At 40.9% G+C, this 21,207-nt stretch overlaps 1 protein-coding gene across 3 annotated transcripts in view; it reads left to right on the top strand.

Annotated features, from left to right (window-relative positions):
* Positions 1–21,207, top strand: part of NELL1 (neural EGFL like 1) — a 297,795-nt gene that overhangs the window by 139,058 nt on the left and 137,530 nt on the right. For all 3 annotated transcript variants that reach the window (XM_039552597.1, XM_039552596.1, XM_039552595.1), the window contains exon 13: positions 11,464–11,589. In XM_039552597.1, the coding sequence (XP_039408531.1) occupies positions 11,464–11,589 (126 nt within the window). The remainder of the gene's footprint in view (positions 1–11,463; positions 11,590–21,207) is intronic.

Below are 21,207 nucleotides of genomic sequence, written 5' to 3'. Positions count from 1 at the left end.
AGAGTTACTAGAAATTAAATATTAAGGACATGAGTGTTCCAATTTCTTCTTTTCTTAACTGCAGCTAAACATGTGACTGTGTTATCAAAGGGGAAAGCGTTAAATCACCAGTTCAATTTCATAGCCAAGAGCAAAGCAATTAAAATAAAATTCATACTAAGTGTTGAGGCAGAACATAAAGTTGCAGGTAAAGAATATTTTTATGATCAGCTGTTGGATTCCCCTCCCACCTCCTCTTACTGTTCCTCTTATCTCACCTCAGGTTATGCCTAAGGAATGCAGTACTGTTGCAATCTCCAAACCAAAAATTCCTCTTTTACTAACTAGTGCTATAAATCACACCTGATTATCATATTTGCTTGGGAGAGAGATGCATCTTGCACTTTTCAGTTATGTCAATTAAGATTGTGTTTATAGGGAAAAATATTTATAATATCTAAAATTAGGTTTTTTTATTCTGCTGATGCTTCATTGTTTATTTTTACATTGTAGATGAAATTAAATTTAAAAAGGCACAAACAGTAAGACTAGATTGCATAGCAAGGATGTGAAACACAGAAATGTGCTTAGCATGGCTCTGAGGGATACTCAGAAAGGAACTGTTTTGCAATGATCCATAATTTCCTTATCTGAATATGATATTTGTCTCTGATCCTCTGTGGAACCTGATTAACAGGGAATAATTTGGGCCCATGAAAATAAAACCAGTAAATCCTCTATCATGTGGAACCACCTGGTTTGAATTATGTGGCAATGAATAGGCATTGCTGCCAACTCAGCAATGGTGATGAGTCTGCCACTTCAGTGTTTCCTCATGGATTTTTCATCAGAGCTGGAGAGGGGAACAAGAGGTAATGGAAACAGCTGAATAATGAATTGTTGAAATGATGTTAAGAGAGTAGTTAGGAAAATGAAGGCCATAAATAGAGAAGATAGGGCCCAGTTGCTGTTTGCCAGCATGGGACAATATTGTTCTGTTACCTGTGTGCTGCACAGATAGTCCTTGAGTGAAAAAACTACTTCAGTGCGAAATTGTGGAGCATTAATTTGATAGGATTTTTGCTACTAAGATATTATCTGTCTCATTTATTATAACAATATATACTAAAAGTCATTATAAAACACCAGACTAGTAGCTGTCCAGCGACTGTAGGTTTTTTCGGACAAGATAAAGACACCACCCCAAAAAGCCCCATACCGTTTTCATAAGCATTTAATTTTTCAGAGAGCTACAGCATCCTTCAAAATGCCACAATAAATTGTTGCTGTGGGCACAAGGATTCTAGATCAATTACATGGGCAGCCTTCTAGAATTTATCATTTGAAGATAGCATCTGTGTGGATTTGAAAGAGTAAGCCAGTCAATATGGCACACGTAGATAGAAGGAGGCAAACTGGGTAAGAGTATTGGGCAAAAAATAGAGAGTGAAAGAGAAATAGTGGATGGTGGCATAAGACACGTGCTGATGGAATGAGATATTTAATATAATTGCTCTCAGTACAACAGCATGAAGAAAGAATTGCTCATTTTGATACAGTAATCCATTGTTCAACCCTAGCCATTAGTAAAATGAAATAGAGGGGATTGAAAAGGTAAGGTATGAGCTGAATGAAAATGGATAGAGTTATTTCAATGTACTGTGCTGCTTGGCTAATACAGGTGAACGGAAGATTAGAGAAAAACAGCATTTCCCTCACCTCTTCCCTTCCACCCTCCCCCTGTATAAGCATCTACTGGTATCTCTCAGAATGTTTGGAAAGATTAAAAAATAACAATAAATAAAGAGGTGAATCTGTTACAGAAATCTTGAATTCCTTTTCTGACAGCAGTATTTATTTAGTGCTTGCTGAGATCCAGGAGTTTCTTTCATAAGTGAAATCAAAGCCAAAGCAAGTCTGGCTTTGGGAGTACATTTATGTAGTAAAGTAGGAGCAATCATCTTTTTAGGGAACAGAGCTATTTTCCTGAGAATTAGGTGATTATTTTGCTTTGTTTTCTAATGGGCAGTAGTATATTTGTGAGCAGTGGCAGCATAACCTTTTATTTGTAGTAGACTTTTGTAATGGCAGCTCTTACAGCTAAGCATGAAGTAGTTGGATTTAGCATGAATTCTTGTGCATTAAGAGCCTTTGAAGAAGAAAAATGGCTGAAAGAGTGGTGCTAAGGGAGAGTACTACTAAGGGAGAGTAGTCCAGTTAGATTTATTATATATAATTCTTCCCACTTCTTTCTCTGTAGTAATTTGGTGAGGTTTCCGTCCTGTGTTCTAGCCAGGGGAAAGCAATTAGGTCCCTCTGTGTCCCAGGGAAGCACATTGTGCTGCACTGGTGAGCAACATTTCTATAAGGGATTGGACTTCACAGATTTTTATGTGTTTGTTGGTCTGTGTGGATTCATGAGGGAACATGTTCAGATCAGACCCTTGTCATTGTACTCAGGGTTTTAGCAAGGGAGTGATGGAGAACAGAGTCAAACTGCTGATTCCGAACTTTAAAGCTCACAGTTGCCCAGAGATGTGCTGTGCTGGCAGACTGGGACAGGATAGCTCACAATTTACTGTTTGGCTTATCAAACCATCTTTGGTGGAAAGAATTTGTCCCATATACGCCTTGTGATAAGTTTTTTTATTTCCACTATCTTCTCCACTCCAGGTAGGAGATTCTCAAAACATCTCCCGCATTCTGGAAAAATACACAGCATACCTGATGGAGGACAGGAAAAGCCAATGGTTTTTGATGTTTTCTGTACTGTTTAGATTGTGTTGAACTGCCAGACATGATTATTGTGGTGAAGTTGAGCAATATTTTCTTTATGGGGTACATGCTGCTATAGCCATGCAAGCATTTATTATATCTACAAGAATGAACCTTAGGAACACCAACATTTTACTTATCACATCTGTGGAAATGTTTATTTATTCCTAAATTAACACTTGGAGAGAAGCTTTAAGAAAGCTTCTGTTCTGAAAGAGATAACATGTACAAATATGATTATTTACTAACGTTGAAAAAGTTTCGGTGATGGATGAAAGAATTTATAATGTGAAATATTGAACACAACATCTTTTATAAAAATAATAAAAAGAACAGCAATTTTTGAGCTGTTCTTAAGATAAAATTTATATTAAAAAACAAGCTACCATCATCATGGGACTTACAGCTACATGGGTTTATTTCTAATTTCATATTTTTATGAGAGAAGCTTTCAAAATGCATTATATTTGAATGGCATTCTTTTTCTGAGTTTCTGTCTTACCTTTCTCTAAATTTAGCTCTTACCTGCTGCAGAGTCCTTGGCAATATTGTGAGGACCATTGCTCTGACTATGGATAGAGAGAGCACAGGTCTCTGCTTGTTCATTATGTAGTGCTCTTCTCAGAGGATACGGCAATAGCTCTGTAACCCCTGAAATCTCCTGTGTATGACTCTACCAAGAGGAAACAGCTGCTCCTGTTGTAGGCTTGCTCCTGCAAAGTTCCAAGACCCAGCAACTCCTGTAGGACCAGCACCAGTTTATATGGGATTACCTCCATTTTAGTTGAAGTGGTCTGATTATAATCAGCAGAAGTTGCATAGAATCACAGACTGGTTTGGGTTGGAAGGGACCTTAAAGACCTATTTCCAGCCCCCCTGCTGTGGGAAAGGACAACTTCCACTAGAACTGTTACAGGGATGGGGCACCACGGCTCCTCTGGCTGTGCTGCTCTTGTCTCAGCACCCTCCCATGAAAGAATTTCTTCCCAGTGTCTAATCTAAACCCACCCTCTGTCAGTTTGAAGCCTCAGAATGAAGCAGTTTCTCAGTGTTTCTCCCAGGCTCCCTGTCATTACATCTTGCTCTTTTCAGAGCAGTTAATACAGTTCAAGAGGCATCAGCCATCATCGTCTTTCTTTTTTTTCCCTTTCCAAAGGACACCAGGTCGTTTCCCTGAAATACAAAATTCTTACTTCAAGTAGCTGCTGGTATTCCTGAGTATGTTAAAATACCTGGGGGTGTCAAAGAACCTCTCTGCCATAATGTCCATGAGAGGATGTAATGAATGTTCCTCAGAATCCACAAATCCCTTATAGCAGAGTGTCCTCAAAGGCATTGATCTGCCTTGATGGAGTCCAAGGGGTCAGGGGGTAGCTGAAGAGCAGGGAAGGTGGCAATGACTTGGGTAAAAGTCCTGAATCCCACTGGCCAGGCAGACTCCCAGACTGAGAAGTGGCTAGCTTGTTACGTGGCCTCTCATAAGCCATTGAGGGGAAGAGCAAATTCAGCAGTGTCTTTAAAGAAAAATCCTTACACCCACTCAGGCACACTTCTTAGTAGCCTGTTCTGTTGCTGTGCATTCTAAATAGAAATATCAGTATAGTTTCAAAGAATAATTAGAAGGAAAAAATTAAAAGGCTTGAATAATCCCGGATAAAGGAATCTTTTTTAACTTCAGTTAGTTCTAAACATCATAGCAGCTGCTACTGTAGTACAAGCAGAATTTTGACTTGTTTTTCCTAGTTGCTTTGGCATGTTTGAGCAAATGACTGAGCTGCTGCTGTTAGCCAAAACCTGTTTCCCCAAATGTTTCATTCTGGGTTCTGTGATTATTTTTAATCTGTGCTCTCTTAAGCTGCGTTATCATATGTGAATTCTGGCTGCATATTTTTTTAAATAACTTATTTGCAACTGTCAGAGTTACCTTATGAATAAGTTATCAACCATCCCTAAGAGCTGTATCTGCAAACATTTTAAAACAGTACTATTTAAAAGTCTGTGAACATTTTCTATTAATGTATTTATCAAATGAATGCACTTAGGGTTAAGAAAACAGCTCCTTTCTGTTAAAAACAACACCACATTACTTATATTTTCTTTAGTATTAACACATCAGTGGCAGCTTTTCAACTGATGGAAACGATCTTTTAGGAAAACTTCAATTTAAATAAATGGTGTTTGTCCTAAGAGATCTCAAGGTTCTTTGGGACCCAACCAGTGCAGCATAATTTACCAGTGTAATGACAGAAGGCACAAAGGAGAGTGGAACTGCAAATTTTCAGTTTTCCTTAGAGAGAAGTAGAATTTAGTAGCATAATAAAAGGAAAAACTTCTTGCTGAGAGGGACACTAGGTAATCTGAACAGAAAGATTTAAAGAGCTGAGTTCTGCCTTTCAAGATAGGACTGTGTTGTTTTGAGTATAGATGAAATTCCCTGACTCCAAAGAGTTCGGGAATTGATCAGGTCATTGGAGATTCAGGCTATGGAAATGAACTTTTAAAAAAAAGTTCATATTTTTCATCAAAGAATCATTAAGAAGAGGCTAATGACTTGTGTATTATTGTAAGCAATAACAAGGATGGAGAAGGTGATTGTATTGTACTTAGGCAATATTTTAATGTCTAAGGCTTCACTAGGATGGATTTTAGGAAACAACCATGTTCCTGGGCAGTTTACTACTGTAGCTGAGAAACAGGTAGCAAAATGTTGTGATCTCTTTTTGAGAAAAATCAATTGCTACCTTGAGTATGAATGGTAAAAGTATTTAAACTTAACACTTGAAATAAAGACCAGGAAGGTACCTTCACTTGAATTTTATTTTTGTCCTTCTCAGGAATGTTATGATTATTTGGGGCTGGGCTGCAGTGGAAAGTATGGCTGTTCAAGTGTGATTTGCATGTGAATGTATGCTTTAAAATATTTATTTGTTTAGTTGTTTAACCTTATAGTTGTACAGTTTCCATCCCTAGAGGGGCAGTTAAATAGACAGAAAGCAGATTTGGAATATTGATACTCTTGTCCTGATCATAAAGTAGGTTTTTCAATGTAAAGCACTTCTACGCTGTGCCCAGAGGAAGAGGCTGCACCATTTTAATGATGCTCTAAAAGTCAAAGTGGTAATACTTCCTGATATGATATTGATAGTTATTTTATTGCCTTTGGATTCCCAGGTGATATTACACCAGCCCTAATTTATGAAGGCATTTTTCGCTAGTTAGTTACTTAATGACATCAGGGTAATATTTCTCAGCCTTGTTGGAAGGGACTTTTTTTGCTTTGGCTTGTCCGCTCTTGTTTTGGGCTCTTTCCTTGCCTCTGAATGGGCAGTAGTTCCATCCCCAAGGCAGAGAGTTGCACTGCTGCCCTGCCTTGGAGAAGACGAATTGCTACCAAGGAAGCTGGTAAACAGTTGTTGGTAAACAGTTTTAAGGCTAGCCTAAACATTTGCTGCCAGTAATTAGTCTCTTCTTACTCAGGCAGTTGGGGGAGGCTGAGCTGCTTCCAGCTCATGGGGAACCGCTGGCTGCTGTGTCTAATGCTTTATGGCTCCCTGAGGGTTCTAGTGCACAATTTGAGAAACCAGGCCTGTGCTGAAGGTAAAAACCAGGTGTGGGGTATGTTAGATGCATGAGATGTATTAGAAAGGCAGTGGGAGGGTGAAAAGGAAAGATAGAAAGGCAGGTGGAGCTGAAGTCAAGTGAGTCTGACAGTGGAAAGAAGATAAGAGCAGGAGAGGACAGAATCAGGGAGAATTTGGAGAGCAAGTAAATATAGTGAACAAGGAGCTGCTAAGTCAGTGGAATGAAAATGGCATGTGTTAGTTTTTGCATAAGCATAAGGTGGCCAAAATTTCAGGACCTGTCTCATGCTCCAGTTGTGCTCTGCTGTTTTGGAAACTTCATTGATATGATTCCATCAGCTTGTGAACATATGTTAACATTTGGTATTATTTAAATAGTAACAGGGTTTGATTTCACATTTTTAAAAATCCTGATTATTTAGACCAGGGTCTAATACATTTCAAGTCAATGCATAGTACTGGCTTGAATAAAAAGAGGGGAGGGGAAGGGAATCCTCCCCGCCATTAATAATCATGAATTAGATATCAGAGCTTTCTGCAAAGCTGAGGTTTCTTCCCCCCGTTTTTGATTTTCTGCCTTTGCTTCCCTACAGAGTTTCCAAAAATTCTAATTGAGTTTGGTAAAATATAGTCCCCAACCGGAAAGTGAGTAACTGGGAGATAGTTGCAAATAGAGTAATTGATTCTGATACAAGTATGTAATCTGTTAGTGCTCTGGAACACTTCATAGTCAGTTTCATTTTGTTTTGGTTTGTATGTTCCTGTCTGTTCCGGTTTGGCCAAATTTAGAAATATATATATACTCTGAGAGAAGGCACAACCACCCCTCCCCCCACCAGGTTCGGGAAAAAAAATAAATTTTCCTCGAAGGAAAGTGAAGAAGATAAAACTATTTATTTAACAAGCACACAGGAAAGGAAAATAATGTTAAATGGTAAATCTTTCGCTGTAGAGGAAAAACCTGAGAAAGTGTTCGAGTCCTCCCTTTGGTCTCCTCGGAGCTGGGGCTTGGGCCGGGGCCAGGCCCTCTGTGCCCGGTGAAAAGTCCTCCCGATGTGCTCTGATGTTACAGCAATCAGGCAGTCCAGTAGAAAAGAGAGAAAATCCGAAATTCCAGAGAAGGAAAAGTTCAGCTCTCAGCCTCTGTCCAGAGAACAAGGAACTGCAAAAAAACTGGCCAAAAGCTGACTGGAAAAGCTGCCAGCCGGGTGCTTCCTCGCTCCCCCCTGCCCCAGCTGAAAAAAAAAAAAACCTGCTATCTTTATGTGACCTTGAACAAGTTTCAAACTGCTTTGAGCAAGTTTTGCTCAGTTTTTTCTTCCTCCTCTCAGGCTCAGTTCAGAGGCATAGAAAGGCCAATAATTAATTTCTGGGCATAGGCAGCGATATGGGATACACATCATAAGGTCACCCCAAGACACTGTCTTTTAGTAGCTAAACTGAAAATGAAGCCCCAAACAACAGGTGATGACACTACTAATGTGTAAAGTGATTATTGTTAAGTGCATGCAAACAGTGGTGTACAATTCCAGAGGCAGAGAGTGCTTTGTTTCAAGATTGTTCCCTCATGGTTATTACAGGACTAACAGTTTAAAAAACAATGGGTCCGCTTCACCTTTGGCTGAATGGACAAAACTCGCACTGCCATTAATAGGAACTGTGCCTTCTTTGCAGCCGAAATTATTTTGGTTTGATGTGACTTGTTGGAGAGGACAAACAGTAAAGAGATGCTCTAGTTGAGATCTGGTGTCTCACTGTCATCCTTAAACATTACAGATATTTAGCAATAGGATTCCAAGTTGGGTATGAAAAGAGTTAAGTGGTTTGGACAGTTTGTAAAGTACATTTGCAGATGAGAAAGCCTCTTTCCTTGGCCATGGGTTGAACACCATTTGTATTGTCTTCCCCTCCCACCTTGTTCCGTTGGTTGGTTGGTATGAGGTGACGCAGTGAGGCAAATTGCCTGTCAGGTGCTGAGCAGGCAGCTCCACTGGGATGCTTTCCTTGTGTTTTAGTCCCAGTGTACTCAAGAGCATTGCTGAGTGCACTGGCACAACTAATAAGTATCTTTTATTATTGCCTGTGAGTTCACAAACCCTATTTATTGCAGTAAAGAGTAATGGTGATAGCTAATTAGCTCTAGGGTGTGTGAGTAATGCTGTAAAGAGAGCCCTGCACTGGCAATGAACCCTGTTTCACTGACTGCTGAGGAGACACTTGAACCCAGTGATAACAGTTGCTTCCCAGGCCAACCCACCCTGTAACACACCAGTCCTTGCTGAAAGCTGGAGCCCAAATGTCTCTTGTTGCCAAGTGGGAGCTGATGTAGTTGGAAGCTGGTGATATGTGCATGATAATTACGGTGTGTCAAGTCTCATTTTAAAGACCATAAGTATACCTTTTTAAAAGAAAAACAAACTACTTCACCAGCCTAGAGAGAAACATAAATCATGTATTTTTGTCACCTCAGAAGACCACTAGAAGATGAGCTTTAATATTTCAAATGCGACAAGCAATCCATACACATGAATCACAATTTGAGTTCCATTACAGCTGAGCTGATATATACCACTGTGTGCTTTATGGGTTTTACTCTAACGATATTAAGTAAAAACCCAAAGCTTTTCGTGATGAGTACCTAACATTTTACAAGAATTTGTAGAACTCTGGTCCAGAGCAACAGATTTAGTGTTGCCCTACAGGCTTTAATAAGAAAATGCTGTTGCCAGTTTTGACCTCTCAATATTATTCTCTCTGAAGAAAATGCATGTATTAGTAGAAGGCTAATACTGCAAAGGTAAAAGAAAATCTGAAATGATGAAAGGGTTTATGGAAAATGTAACCCTTAAAGATTGCAAAGACAGTTAAATAAATGAACAAAGTTTGAAGAGACAGATCTTTTTTTTTTACTTCTGCTTCCTTTGTTAGGCCCAGGCTTTTTCTTCCTGGGCTCTGGGGATTCTGCAGCAACCCAGTGCCAGTTTTTCTCAGTTCTTCTATTTATAGTCAAGTCATCATTTGAAGTCCTTAGTCTCCTTTTGAGATATTATCTCATGGCAGTATTTTCATATAAGTTGTGAGTTTTCTTTTTATCTCTGGGAATTCTCATATTTTTTGTTACAGCAATCTGGGCCTTTCTTGCAATGAATCGAAGTTCAAATTCCTTCACCTTTGAGACTTTTAATCCTCTCACTTCCCCTTGGGAGAAGAAAGAGAAGTGTAGTGAGGGAGCTGGAGATGAAGGGTGATGCATAAGGTTAATTTTCAGGTGAATTGGTTGCTGTTTTGACGTTCTTGCTTTCTTTGCAGACATCTTTTCATTCCTTTTCCTTTTATGCTAGAAAATTATTAGATATGCAAGAGTAAAACTCCTCAAAGCTATGCTCCAAAAGCCTATTAAAAATAGTCTGCAAGCAGATCAGTGTGAACACACGTCAACACCTGAGTGTTTCCGAAGTGGCTCGAGCACTCAGTGGTGTGATAACAAGACATGTAGGAGGATTTTTCCTGGCTTTTATCTTTCATATATTGATGCTCCTGACTTTTTAAAATTCATTTCATCAAGTGGCACTGCAACTGAAACAACAGAAATGCAAGAATGAGATAGTTTAAGGTGTTTGCAGTGGTATACAAAGTATTTTGCCTCCAGGCCATCATTTCTAATTCATCCCCAGTTGGTAGCAGTAAGAAATCGCTGCCAACTGACAGCTGTTCACTGGCCAGCATGAAGAGATTTAACTGGTAGCTCCTGCTGGACAGATGTCTGTAATGTTGAAAGTGTGAGTGTAGCTGGCATGTGTTTCATTTTCCCTGGGAAAATGAAACAGCCCTGGGAAATGGGGCTGTATCTCAACTGCAGCTGCTTCACTTTAGGAAGGTTAAACAAGATACCTGATTTTAGGTAACCAAGAACTCAGCATCTGCACAATTAAACTCCCCCCCACACCCTGCCTTTCTGGGGCTGAGTGCTGATGTTTTGGTGCTCGTCACTTGCTGTGTTTGCATAAGCACTGTGTGTGGAGGCAGAAGGGAGACTCTAGATGGTTGTGCAGAGGGATGGGATAGGAGACTGCTCTGTTGGGGTGACCAACTCATTGGCACTCCACCAGCCGAGGAGGTTCTTCAGCTGTGTTGTCAATTGATACCTTTCTTGAATGTGAGCAATCAATAACAAAAAGAAAGTAATATGGGGAGAAAATGTCTCTGATTCATCTTTCTTTGTGTTGGACGTATGTAACACTAGAATTAATATTTTGAAAACCATTAATTACTTCATGTAAAATCTGTGCTGCTAAGCAGAAAATCTATCCTGCTGAGAAAAAAATAGAGAAAATTCTTCAGTATAATTTCTGGGTTTGTGGAAAAGGAAGGGGGAAGATTTTACAGTTTACTGTATCACAGAGCTTTGAGATATTTAAACAGGCAAGTAAATGATAGGTTTGAGTCACTATTGTGAAAACACTTTTGGATTTTGGATTTGCAGCAGCAGTAGAGATTGCTTTAGCAGAGGCATGAGGTCAAGTTTTTGCTGCTCCTTAATCATGGTTTTTTGTTGCTTTGACGTGATACAAACGATAAAATGGGCTTAGGTGACTGGTTCAGTCTTCTGCTTGTGTGACATGGGGAAGGGGCACAGAGCCCTGGCCAGTAACTCCTGCAGCAGAACTGCGTTTCAGGGACAGGGCATTGCCAGACCACTTGGGGGAATCTGGAGGTGTGGAGTACTCGCTGTTGAACTGGGCAGTGGAATCTGCTCCTGCACTGTCCTGGTAAACATTGCATGGCATGTCTGACCAGCACTGCAACTGTTACCATGCTGTTCAGAGCTACTGTGCCTTTAAGAGTTAGGATTTTCAGTATTGCATACCTTGACACTATTTTATGTTTGAAAACTGCATCAGTTTTTGGTTTTTAACATTGCAAAAAATCCCCTATTGTGTGTTACTTTTCCAGAATTAAAAAAGAAATAATGTTTCATGAAGAATGGTGGGAAGGAACACATTTCTATGATACAGGAGTTTTAAACAGATTGCCTTTGGAGCTGTAAATGAAATTTATTTTCTGTAATGTCACGTTATTCATTTCACCAAGTCTGACTGTAACTTCCCTGGGTGGTTCTTCCCTGCAGACATTGATGAGTGTGCTGCCAAGATGCACTATTGCCACGCCAACACCGTGTGTGTTAACTTACCCGGCTCCTACCGCTGTGACTGTGTCACGGGATATGTCCGTGTGGATGACTTCTCCTGCACAGGTGAGCTCTCAGCTACAGCAGCAGCACTCTTACGCTCTGTGTCTTGTGTTTATTCCCTACCTTCTGACTAGTCCCAAATGCCACACACCAGCTGGCCCTTAGCAAGCATAAAGTTTAGGCACAAGTAGGGTAGATAAATGTGGTAGGAAGTGCCTTTCCCCTGTATGGGTCCTTTGGGATTAACTTGGAAGGTGGCTGAAGAAGGCCTGTGGTGCACCCACTGACGGCTCTTTCCAGCCAAGACACGGTCCCTTCGTGTCCCACATCTGCATTCTGTGTGCGGTGCAGAGGCTGAGATCACATGTGTTGTGAGAAGAAATAAGACTTCATCAGCTGTGGTTTGAAACTGGTCAGTGGATTGAAACATAAGAAATTACCCAGGAGGAGAAGCTTTCTGGACAGAGCTGACGCAAATATGCAAAAGGAAAACTGAAATATATAAAGTTCTCAAATCCAGTTATTGTTAGGAGGTTTGGAAATTGTTGTTAATGCTGAGAATTAATGTCTAAAGAACTATGACATGTTGTTTAGAAAAGACAGCAAGTGGATAGCATTAGACAATAAATCTAGGTGGTTTTTTTTTTTAAATATCTATCTTCAAAATGAGCTCAAAAATTCTTAGTGGAAAATAGGTAGGGTCTCATTTCCATTTAGGGGTTTTTAAGGGACCTTCTCTGGCAGTCTCAGAAAAATGTGAGAAGCTGCTGAACTGCTCATCCCAACTCTATCTAGCTGGATAACACCTTTTAATCACGCTCCATAAAGTCTGATTTTGGGATTACTTTGATGGTGCACCTGTCATGCTGCAGGAGCTTGGGTGGGTTGGATGGTCGGGACGGACGGAGACGAGAGATCTCTGAAGTCAGATCTTGGAACATGCGGTTTATTGCAAAGGGCGTGGGTATAGGGGCACTGCTTAGAGCTGCCAGCCGCAGCTCGGAGCAGGCCCAACAGAGCAAGAGTGTAAAAGTAAGAGCAAGTAGGTAAGAGTGGAGTAAGAGTGAGCGAAGAGGAGGTAAGTGAGAGAGTAAGCGGGTAAGGGAGTAAGTAGAGTGGATCGGTGAAGTCCTGGTTACAATACAATAAATCATCTTCTGTACTGAATATTCTAATTGTCACTAACCAATCTAATACAAGATACAAATCCTATAGCATTTACATACAGCCTGTAAGAGTTGTTATATTACCATAGAGTGTTACATCTTAACTCCTAAAAACCACTCTTTGGACCCCTTCTGCTGAGCTAGTAGGGTCTGCTCTGACCCTTGGACCTGCCTGCAAGCAGAGGGTATTGTTCAATCAAGAGGGGATTACCTTCAGTCGGCCATACCATTGTTTTCCAGTTGTTCAATAACTAAGACTTTGTATCTCAAAGGTGGCCTTCATTTCGATGTCGCTTATAGTTTTCATATTCCCAAAATCTTTTGTCAGGCAATCATATTTATAAGGCTTTCCTGTTTCATCTTCCCCAACATCATGCAAAGGAAGAAAATAGCAGGTAGATTTATTGAAATGGGTATAAATCAGCTCAACACAATACCATGTTTAGAATGGTGTTGGGTGAGCTCTTTTCTGAAGTGGAAAGCTAGCACAGGAATGTTCAATATGAGAACGATTTTCAGCCTGGGTAACTACATTGTAATGCATGTTATCCTTAGGGAAGGTCATAGGAAATGTTGACTTTCATGATGACAGCATGTCTTTTAGCTAATATTATATAATTTATAAAGCTGTGGGAAAGTCCTGCCCGCCTCTTGAGAGAGACTGATACTAAATAGCTGTCAGGAAGCTGATTTTTGTTTTGCCCAAAGAGTCATCATTTCTCTGTATCTGTCTCTTTTCAGTTTTGCTTGATCTTTTACAATGTGGCATGACAGATTCAGACCTTAAATTCTGCGCTGTGTGAGGTATCAACCTTCACAGTGATGGGGAGAGTGGTTTTTGATAATATGACTCTTGCTTTTCCATATATGCACTACTAATTTCCTAATGTGCCTTTCTTTCCAGCAGGGTACTATCATTAAGCAAAGGGCATAGAAAGCAAGGTATTTGTGATACACTGAAAAAGCGTGAAGTAGCAAGACAAGTTGCTTGACAGTAATGGGGGAGCAATCACTTAAAGTGCATGTACACAAAAAATCCAGAGCAGGTATAAGAACAAATAATAGAATGAGGGAGACAGCTATTTCTTGCAGGTTTATTGTCTTGCAAAAACACTTCATTTTTGACATCGTGGTTAAGAAGCAGAGCAAGTGCGTTACATAGATCAGGAGAAACTTGGTTCATTGCCTGTTGTATGTAGAAATAGTTGTTTGTTATAATATTAAATGCAGTTAAAATAAATCCTGTGCAATAGAAGTACTAATCCTTTCTTTGTATTTCACAGTATGCTTCAACAGACTTTTAGTAGTAATAGCAGTGATTTTAAAAAAGCAATAATAAAAAAAATCAGGCAGCAAATACTTAAGTATATTTCCCCTTACACTGACGACAAATGTTTACAGGCACAGTAGACTGTAACTATTTCTCGGGTTTTTAAAATTTTGTTACTCTTCATTCAAACAGATGAGAAATTTTCTTGTTATTGAACCATGCATTTGGAGACAAATCTGAAAGCCTGAGATGTGTTGGTGTTCTGATTAAAATTGTGTGTGTGTATGGGGTAAGGCTCTGATGGGTTCAGAGTGCAGATGAAGTTTCAGATGTGAGTGCTTAAGGCACATGCATGGCATTGCATGTATTTTGTACACTGCTGACCCAAAAGCAGAGTTATTCCATAGAGCAGGAGGTATCGTATTTTGGGAAGCCTCAGTCTAATCGAGGTATAAAGTCACCTGCAGTTGAGCAGATTCTGTGTGTTGCTGGGCAGGCATGTGCTTAGTGGCTGACCCCCCAGCTCTGGCAGCTTTCAAAAGGTGGAAAGCAGCTGTATGTGGAAGGTGTGAATCAGAAACAATTTTTAAGCTGAAGGAAATGTGAGGGGATTTTATCTTTTTAAAAAGAAATGGAGTGACTAGTGAAACACTATGTCAATTTGAGTTGAGCAAAATGAAATTCATTTGGATATTGCTGAATTTTAAATATGCTGCTTCCAGTGTTTTCTTTAAAACATTGGATCTTAATACATTTAAAGTAATTGTTACTGGTTTGACATTGCTGAAAGTTTTTTTCCCAAAACAATTTTTGGGTAATAGTTTCCAACTGTGAAGTAGGAACTTCTGTGGTTATCTGTAAGAAGCTACTGTGCTGGAAGATGTGCTGATTGCATAGAAAATGTAGTCATAGGGACAGAGTGACTAAAACATTATTCTGGATTGTGGCGGTTTGACGCTGGTTAGGCAGCAAACACCATGAAAGCTACTTATTTATTTGCCTCTGCTATAGCTAAGCAGAGAAGGGGAAATTGAAACTTCATTTTTATGAGGTGAAATAAGGATTATTTGAGGAAAACGGAAAAACTTCAAGGCAAAACAGGCTCAAACTTACAGTAGAATAAAGAAAATTTATTACAAACAGAATTAAAAGTGAAAAGAATAATGAGAAACCAAAGCAAGCTTCCAGAACACCTTTCTCTTCCAGTACCTCCCTCTTTCCACCTCAGCCTGTGCAAGGGAAACAAACATGGGGTTTTGGTCAGTGTTTCATTTCTTAAGAGTCTTACTTTATGTTTAAGGAAAAGGGTTTCTTCTGCTGTGCTGTGGGATCCATCCCACAGGAGACAGTTCTCTGCAAACTTCTCTAGTGTGGTTTGAAACCCTGAACCACCACATGGATGAAGTCTACAATTATATCAAGCTCTCACCTATGATTTAAAATCAAGTAGTGACTCTTTTAGTAAATAATTAGTGTTCAGTCTCAAATAAGCAAAAGACCTGGGATGATGATGTATTGAGTCAGATTTAGTCAGCCTAGTAATAACTTCAACCTGTGTTCACCTAGAAAGGTACAGTAGCGTTCTTCTGCTTACCTGTTCCTAGGGATATGTGCTCTGAATGTTAATTAAGTGAAAGACAGTTATATCAAGAAAAGTTACCCTTGAATAGGAACCTGCTTTTCAGTGTCTTCCTGTGGCACTGACAGGTTGTTCATCTGTTCTCTAGTAAATCACAGTCTTGTCCATTCTGAAACTGGCAGCAAGATTTGCTGCTCCAGATGTTCTCATGTGCTGGAATCTACTGATTTAAAGCATTTGATTGATTCCCACAGGTTTTTACCCTGGTTGCTTGTTGAAAAATAAGTTCTCTTGGGTTGCTTTCTTCTAACATAGCAGTTTGGGAGTTTGCTTCAGAAGTGCATTATTTTGTTTTATGCTTTTTGAAGCATTATAAATTACGCAATAAGAATGTAATACTTTTATTTTTGATGGGCTGCATCTGTTCTCTGGTATGATTTTAAAAATTAATTTATATGATTTTCTGTAGTTTGAAACTAGAATATACAGTTTCTATATCTCACTGCCATTCAATCAAGCATGCAAATGTTTTTTCGTCTTAATAAGCTAAAAGCTACCTGTAATGACCACATATATCATGCTGATAGGAAGGGAAAACAGTGTGGGTAGGTTTCATCTATTTTTGCATAATGTTGGCATTTTCTACAAAGACAATCACAGTGACACAAAAAAGATTTCTGGCCTTTAACAGCTGTGACAGCCGTTTAAAAAAGAATCACTAATTTTACAGTGTTCTTCTTGGGGCTGCATGGAACACTGAAAACTTCCTCATATCCTGCAGTCATTCAAAGAATAAGTTCATTTCATGTAGTCACTACTGGGCTTGAACACTGTATTTTGTTTGGTTGGGGTTTTTTTTTTTTTTTTTTGCTAGTGTTTGTTTTGGTTTTTGGTTTTTTTTTTTTTAATTTACTACAAATATTCACTGATTATATAATAAAGCTTAAAGAGCTTTTCAAATGAGAGTGCCAGGAGATTTTTCTTTCTCTATTTTCATGTGTTATTTGCGGCCATTCTTCTAAATGAAGAAGCCTCCTTTGGACTGGAGAATGTCTCAGCCCATTTTGTCCAAGGTTTATCTTTCCAAGAAGTGGTACAGAAAGTTATCTGGCCATCCAGCATGTCAGTAGTACCCATTCTGCCAAAATGGGGTGAGACCTATGCAAGCACCCTTCTCTTTATGCACCGAAGCTCTGCTGGCAGGTGTTTTTCTCTGTGAAAATAATCCACCTCCATATTTTACTGTTCTGCATGATGTTTCAGCAGTGGGCTGTGCTTTTAACCCTCTTTCAGTCCTCATTTGCCGTGATGAGGTTCCCAGAATTTCTTTAACCTTTGGCTTCTCAAAGCAATGAGTCACTAAAATATTTGTATGTTCCTTGCAAAAAGCAAGTCTTTACCACAGAAACAGGAAGTATTTTCAAAACACGTAGTTCAATATTCTAATTCTGTGAAAAAGTTGATGTTACATAGAAATATATTATTTAGAAGAAGTCTTAGAATATAAATCTTAGTCTTGAGTTTGTATTCTAATTTGATTTACAGTATGGGTAGAGAAGAGGAAGTAAGAAAACCTACTGATTTTGGCAGGTTGTCCGGTAAGTCCCTTCACTTCCATCCTGTGTGGTTTCTAGGGCAGCATTCAGTTTTTGAATGTAATGCACTGTTCAGAACAAGCCCTTTTGCAGCATGTTATTAGAAAAGTTGTTCTTAAAGCATAGAAGAACATAAGAGTGCTGAGAAATCTCATTTTCAAGGGAAAAAGTCAGAAACCCTTTCTCCTGCTCTTCCTTTCTTCCCCTCCCCTATCTGTGAAAGGCAACTCAGCTGCAGAAATTTCCTGCTATGGTTAGAACAAACGTTCAAATTGTTTGCTATTACTAAAATTGATGCCTTTGTATCTTTGTTGCTGGGGTTTACCTGTCAGGTTCAAGGTGGTGTAGTTGACCCCATAATAATGCTAATAGTGCAGCAAGTTTCACCACAGTGAAGTGGCAGTCTCAAAGGGCGGGTTACTGGCCTCGCATCCAGAATCACTGTGTGTGTTTGTAAAAGACCTGAATAGAAGCTTTCAGGCAGACAATTGATAATATGGTCACTCTTTGAAAGATAGTGCTGTTTCTGAAATCTAATCTACTGACCTTCTTTTCCACTATTTCTTCTTGGTAAACTAAATTAGCATCCAGAAAGCAACATAGTTATTTTTGGTGTGGCACTTGCACTTTAAAAGTGCTGTGCAGGGTCTTGGATGTTAAGGGAGGTCAGTAAACAAATGTTACAGCTGTTCTGGTGATGGGCTGGGGCTGGTGAATTGATAGACCTGTCTGCTAGCTGAAAACAGTCTGGGGCAGCAGGCAGTGAAGACCGGTCTGTGGTGGAATAGTTTTCAGGTTTGTTTTGGGCAAGAGCTCTCTTTAGATCTTGGTGTTCTAAAGAATATCATTAGGATCTTGCTGTACTGGGGTGACCCTGGCTTCATTCCTGGCATCCACCAAAGCCTTTCTTTCACTTCCCTCTGCAGCTGGGCAGGGGAGAGAAAATATAACAAAGATTCATTAGTTGAGACAATGACCAGGGGAGAACATTCACCAAATACTGTCACAGGCAAAACAGACATGAATTAGATACATTAATTGAATTCATTGCTAACAAAATTGGAGCAGGATAATGAGAACTAAAAACAGACCATAAAAACACCTCCTCCCCATCCCTCCTTCCTTCCTGAGCTCCTCCCATCAGTGGTGCAGGGAGGTGGAAATGGGAGTTATGGTCAGTTCATCACATGCTGCTCCTGACAATGCACAGGGAGGAGTCCTTCCCCTGCTTCAGCACAGGGTCTCTCCCATGGGAGACAGTTCTCCATGAACATCTCCAACATGAGTCCATCCCACAGGCAAGGGTTCTCCACAGAGTGCTGCAATGTGGGTCACTCTTCCATGGGGTGCAGTCCTTCAAGGACAGGCTGCTCCTTTGTGAGCAGGGTGACAAGTCCTACCACGAAACCTGCTCCTCTCTCCACAGGTCAGCAGATGCCTTCCAGACTTGTGCTCCAGCACAGACCTCTCATGGGCTCACAGCCTTCTCTCAGTCATCCAGCTGCTCTGGTGTGAGTTCCTCCATGGGCTCAGGGACACAGCTGCCTCACCCTGGGCTGCACCACGGGCTGCAGGGGAATCTGCTCCAGCACCTGGAGTAGCTCCTGCCCCTCCTTCTGCACTGACCTGGGTGTCTGCAGGGCTGTTCCTCTCACATATTCTCACCCTGCTCTTCTCTGGCTGCAATTACATCTGAGCAATTACTTTTTTTTTCTCCTTAAATCTGTTGTCAGAGGCATTACTATCATTCTTGATTGGCCCAGCCTTGGCCAGCAGCGGATCTGTACCCACTGGCTGGCCTTGGCTCTGCTGGACATGGGGGAAGCTTCTGGGAGCTTCTCACAGAAGCCATCCCTGTAGCTCCCCTGCTACCAAAATCTGGCCTCACAAATCCAATACACTTGCCTAAAACTACATAATTTTTTTTAGCATCATAGAATGGTTTGGGTTCTAAAGGACCTTAAAGATCATCTAGTTCCACCTCCTTCTGCCATGGGCAGGGACACCTTCCACTAGATCAGGTTGCTCAGAGCCCCATCCAACCTGGCCTTGAACACTTCCAGGGATGGAGCAGCTGGAGCTTCTCTGGGCACTCTGTGCCAGTGCCACACCATCCTCACAGTAAAGAGTTTCTTCCTAATGTCTTACCTAAAGCTTCCCTCTTCCACTTTTAAGCTATTGCCCCTTGTTCTGTCACTATGTGTCCTTGTAAAAAGTCTCTCTCCAGCTTTCTTACACTTCCTCTTTAGGTACTAGAAGGTGCTAGAAATTCCCCCTGGAGCTCTCTATTCTCCAGGCTGAAAAACCTCAACTCTCTCAGCCTGTCTTCATAGGAGAGGTTCTGTAGCGTCTGAGCATCTCTGTGTCCTCTTCTGGACTCTCCAACAGGTCCATGTCCTTCTTATGTTGGGGCCCTTGGTGGGGTCTCACAAGAGCAGAGTAAAGGGACAGTCACCTCCCTTGACCTGCTGGTCACACTGCTTTTCATGCAGCCCAAGATGTGTTTGGCTTTCTGGGCTGCCAGCACACATAGCTGGGTTGTACTGAGCTTCTCCTTCACCCACACACCTAAGTCCTCCTACTGGAGGCTGCTCTCAATCCATTCTCTGCCCAGAGAGAATGTGTGTGTGCTTGGGATTGCCCTGACCTGGGTGCAGGACATTGCTTGGCCATATTGAACTTGATGAGGTTCTGAGGTGCTGTGGTGGTTTAGCAAAATTTAGGGCCTTGGTTTGTGGGGGAGAGGGAAAAAAAAAAAAAAGAGGAAAGGAAAACAGCTGCTCGACTTCTGTGACCGGCACAGAGCTTATAGTTGATAGAAGGTTGCTAAACCAATTAAATAAGCCAGTAACACCTCTGTGATGTACGTATTTAAAAAATGAGGAAATGCGAGAAGTTCCTTTTGTTCCTGCTCCCCCGCTGAAGGGTGGCGAGGCAGGGAGCCCCAGGCCCCATCCCAGAGCCAGCAGGCCCCCCCTCTGGCATGGCAGCCTGGGGTCGGGCCGCCGAGAAAGCCACCCTGGAGCAGCGAGCAGCTGCGCGGCCGGAAAACCCCAGCTGAGCTGGGACCACATGGGGTGGCAGGCCCTCCCCGCAGCCGGCACAGCTCGCGCAGAACCGAGAAAAATCCCACGCAGACCACTGGGAGAGACATTTCCCCAATGCAGAGTCCAGACAAGATCATTTTCTCAGCAGCAACTTAGAAACATTGACTTTCTTCCAAGTCAGAGAGAAAGGAAAGTGGTATCATGTGAGGAGGCCAACATAGCAGCACCATGGTCAGTGGGGGAAGGGGAAAGAGAAGAGGCACTCCCAGCACCAGAGCTGAAATTCTCCTTGCAGGCCATGGTGAAGACTATAATACAGCAAACTGTTCTCCCTATAATTCATGAGATGAGGTACATGGGGGGATGCAGAAATCCACGTGCAGCCCGTGAAAAAAGTACTCATGCCAGAGCCCATAGATGCCGTGAAAGGTTTTTAGAGATTGAAGAAGAGAGCCTTTGCTTTCAGGCTGGAATAGCTCATCATTAAAAGACGAAAACCCCATGACTATTATGATCCATAATGGCAGTTGTGGGAAGACTGTGCGATTCATGGGAGGGATATTTTTTCACTGCAGCATTCGGGAAGACTGTTTTTTATGAAGTTTGAAACCACGCTAGAGAAGTTTGCAGAGAACTGTCTCCTGTGGGATGGATCCCACAGCACAGCAGAAGAAACCCTTTTCCTTAAACATAAAGTAAGACTCTTAAGAAATGAAACACTGACCAAAACCCCATGTTTGTTTCCCATGCGCAGGTTGGTGGAAAGAGGGAGGTACTGGAAGAGAAAGGTGTTCTGGAAGCTTGCTTTGGTTTCTCATTATTCTTTTCACTTTTAATTCTGTTTGTAATAAATTTTCTTTATTCTACTGTAAGTTTGAGCCTGTTTTGCCTTGAAATTTTTCCGTTTTCCTCAAATAATCCTTATTTCACCTCATAAAAATGAAGTTTCAATTTCCCCTTCTCTGCTTAGCTATAGCAGAGGCAAATAAATAAGTAGCTTTCATGGTGTTTGCTGCCTAACCAG

Source organism: Corvus cornix, chromosome 5 (genome assembly GCF_000738735.6).
Source record: "Corvus cornix cornix isolate S_Up_H32 chromosome 5, ASM73873v5, whole genome shotgun sequence".
In the NCBI taxonomy this organism is placed as follows: domain Eukaryota; kingdom Metazoa; phylum Chordata; class Aves; order Passeriformes; family Corvidae; genus Corvus; species Corvus cornix.
Note: the sequence above shows the minus strand (reverse complement) of the source record. Positions and strands in the feature narration are given on the sequence as shown.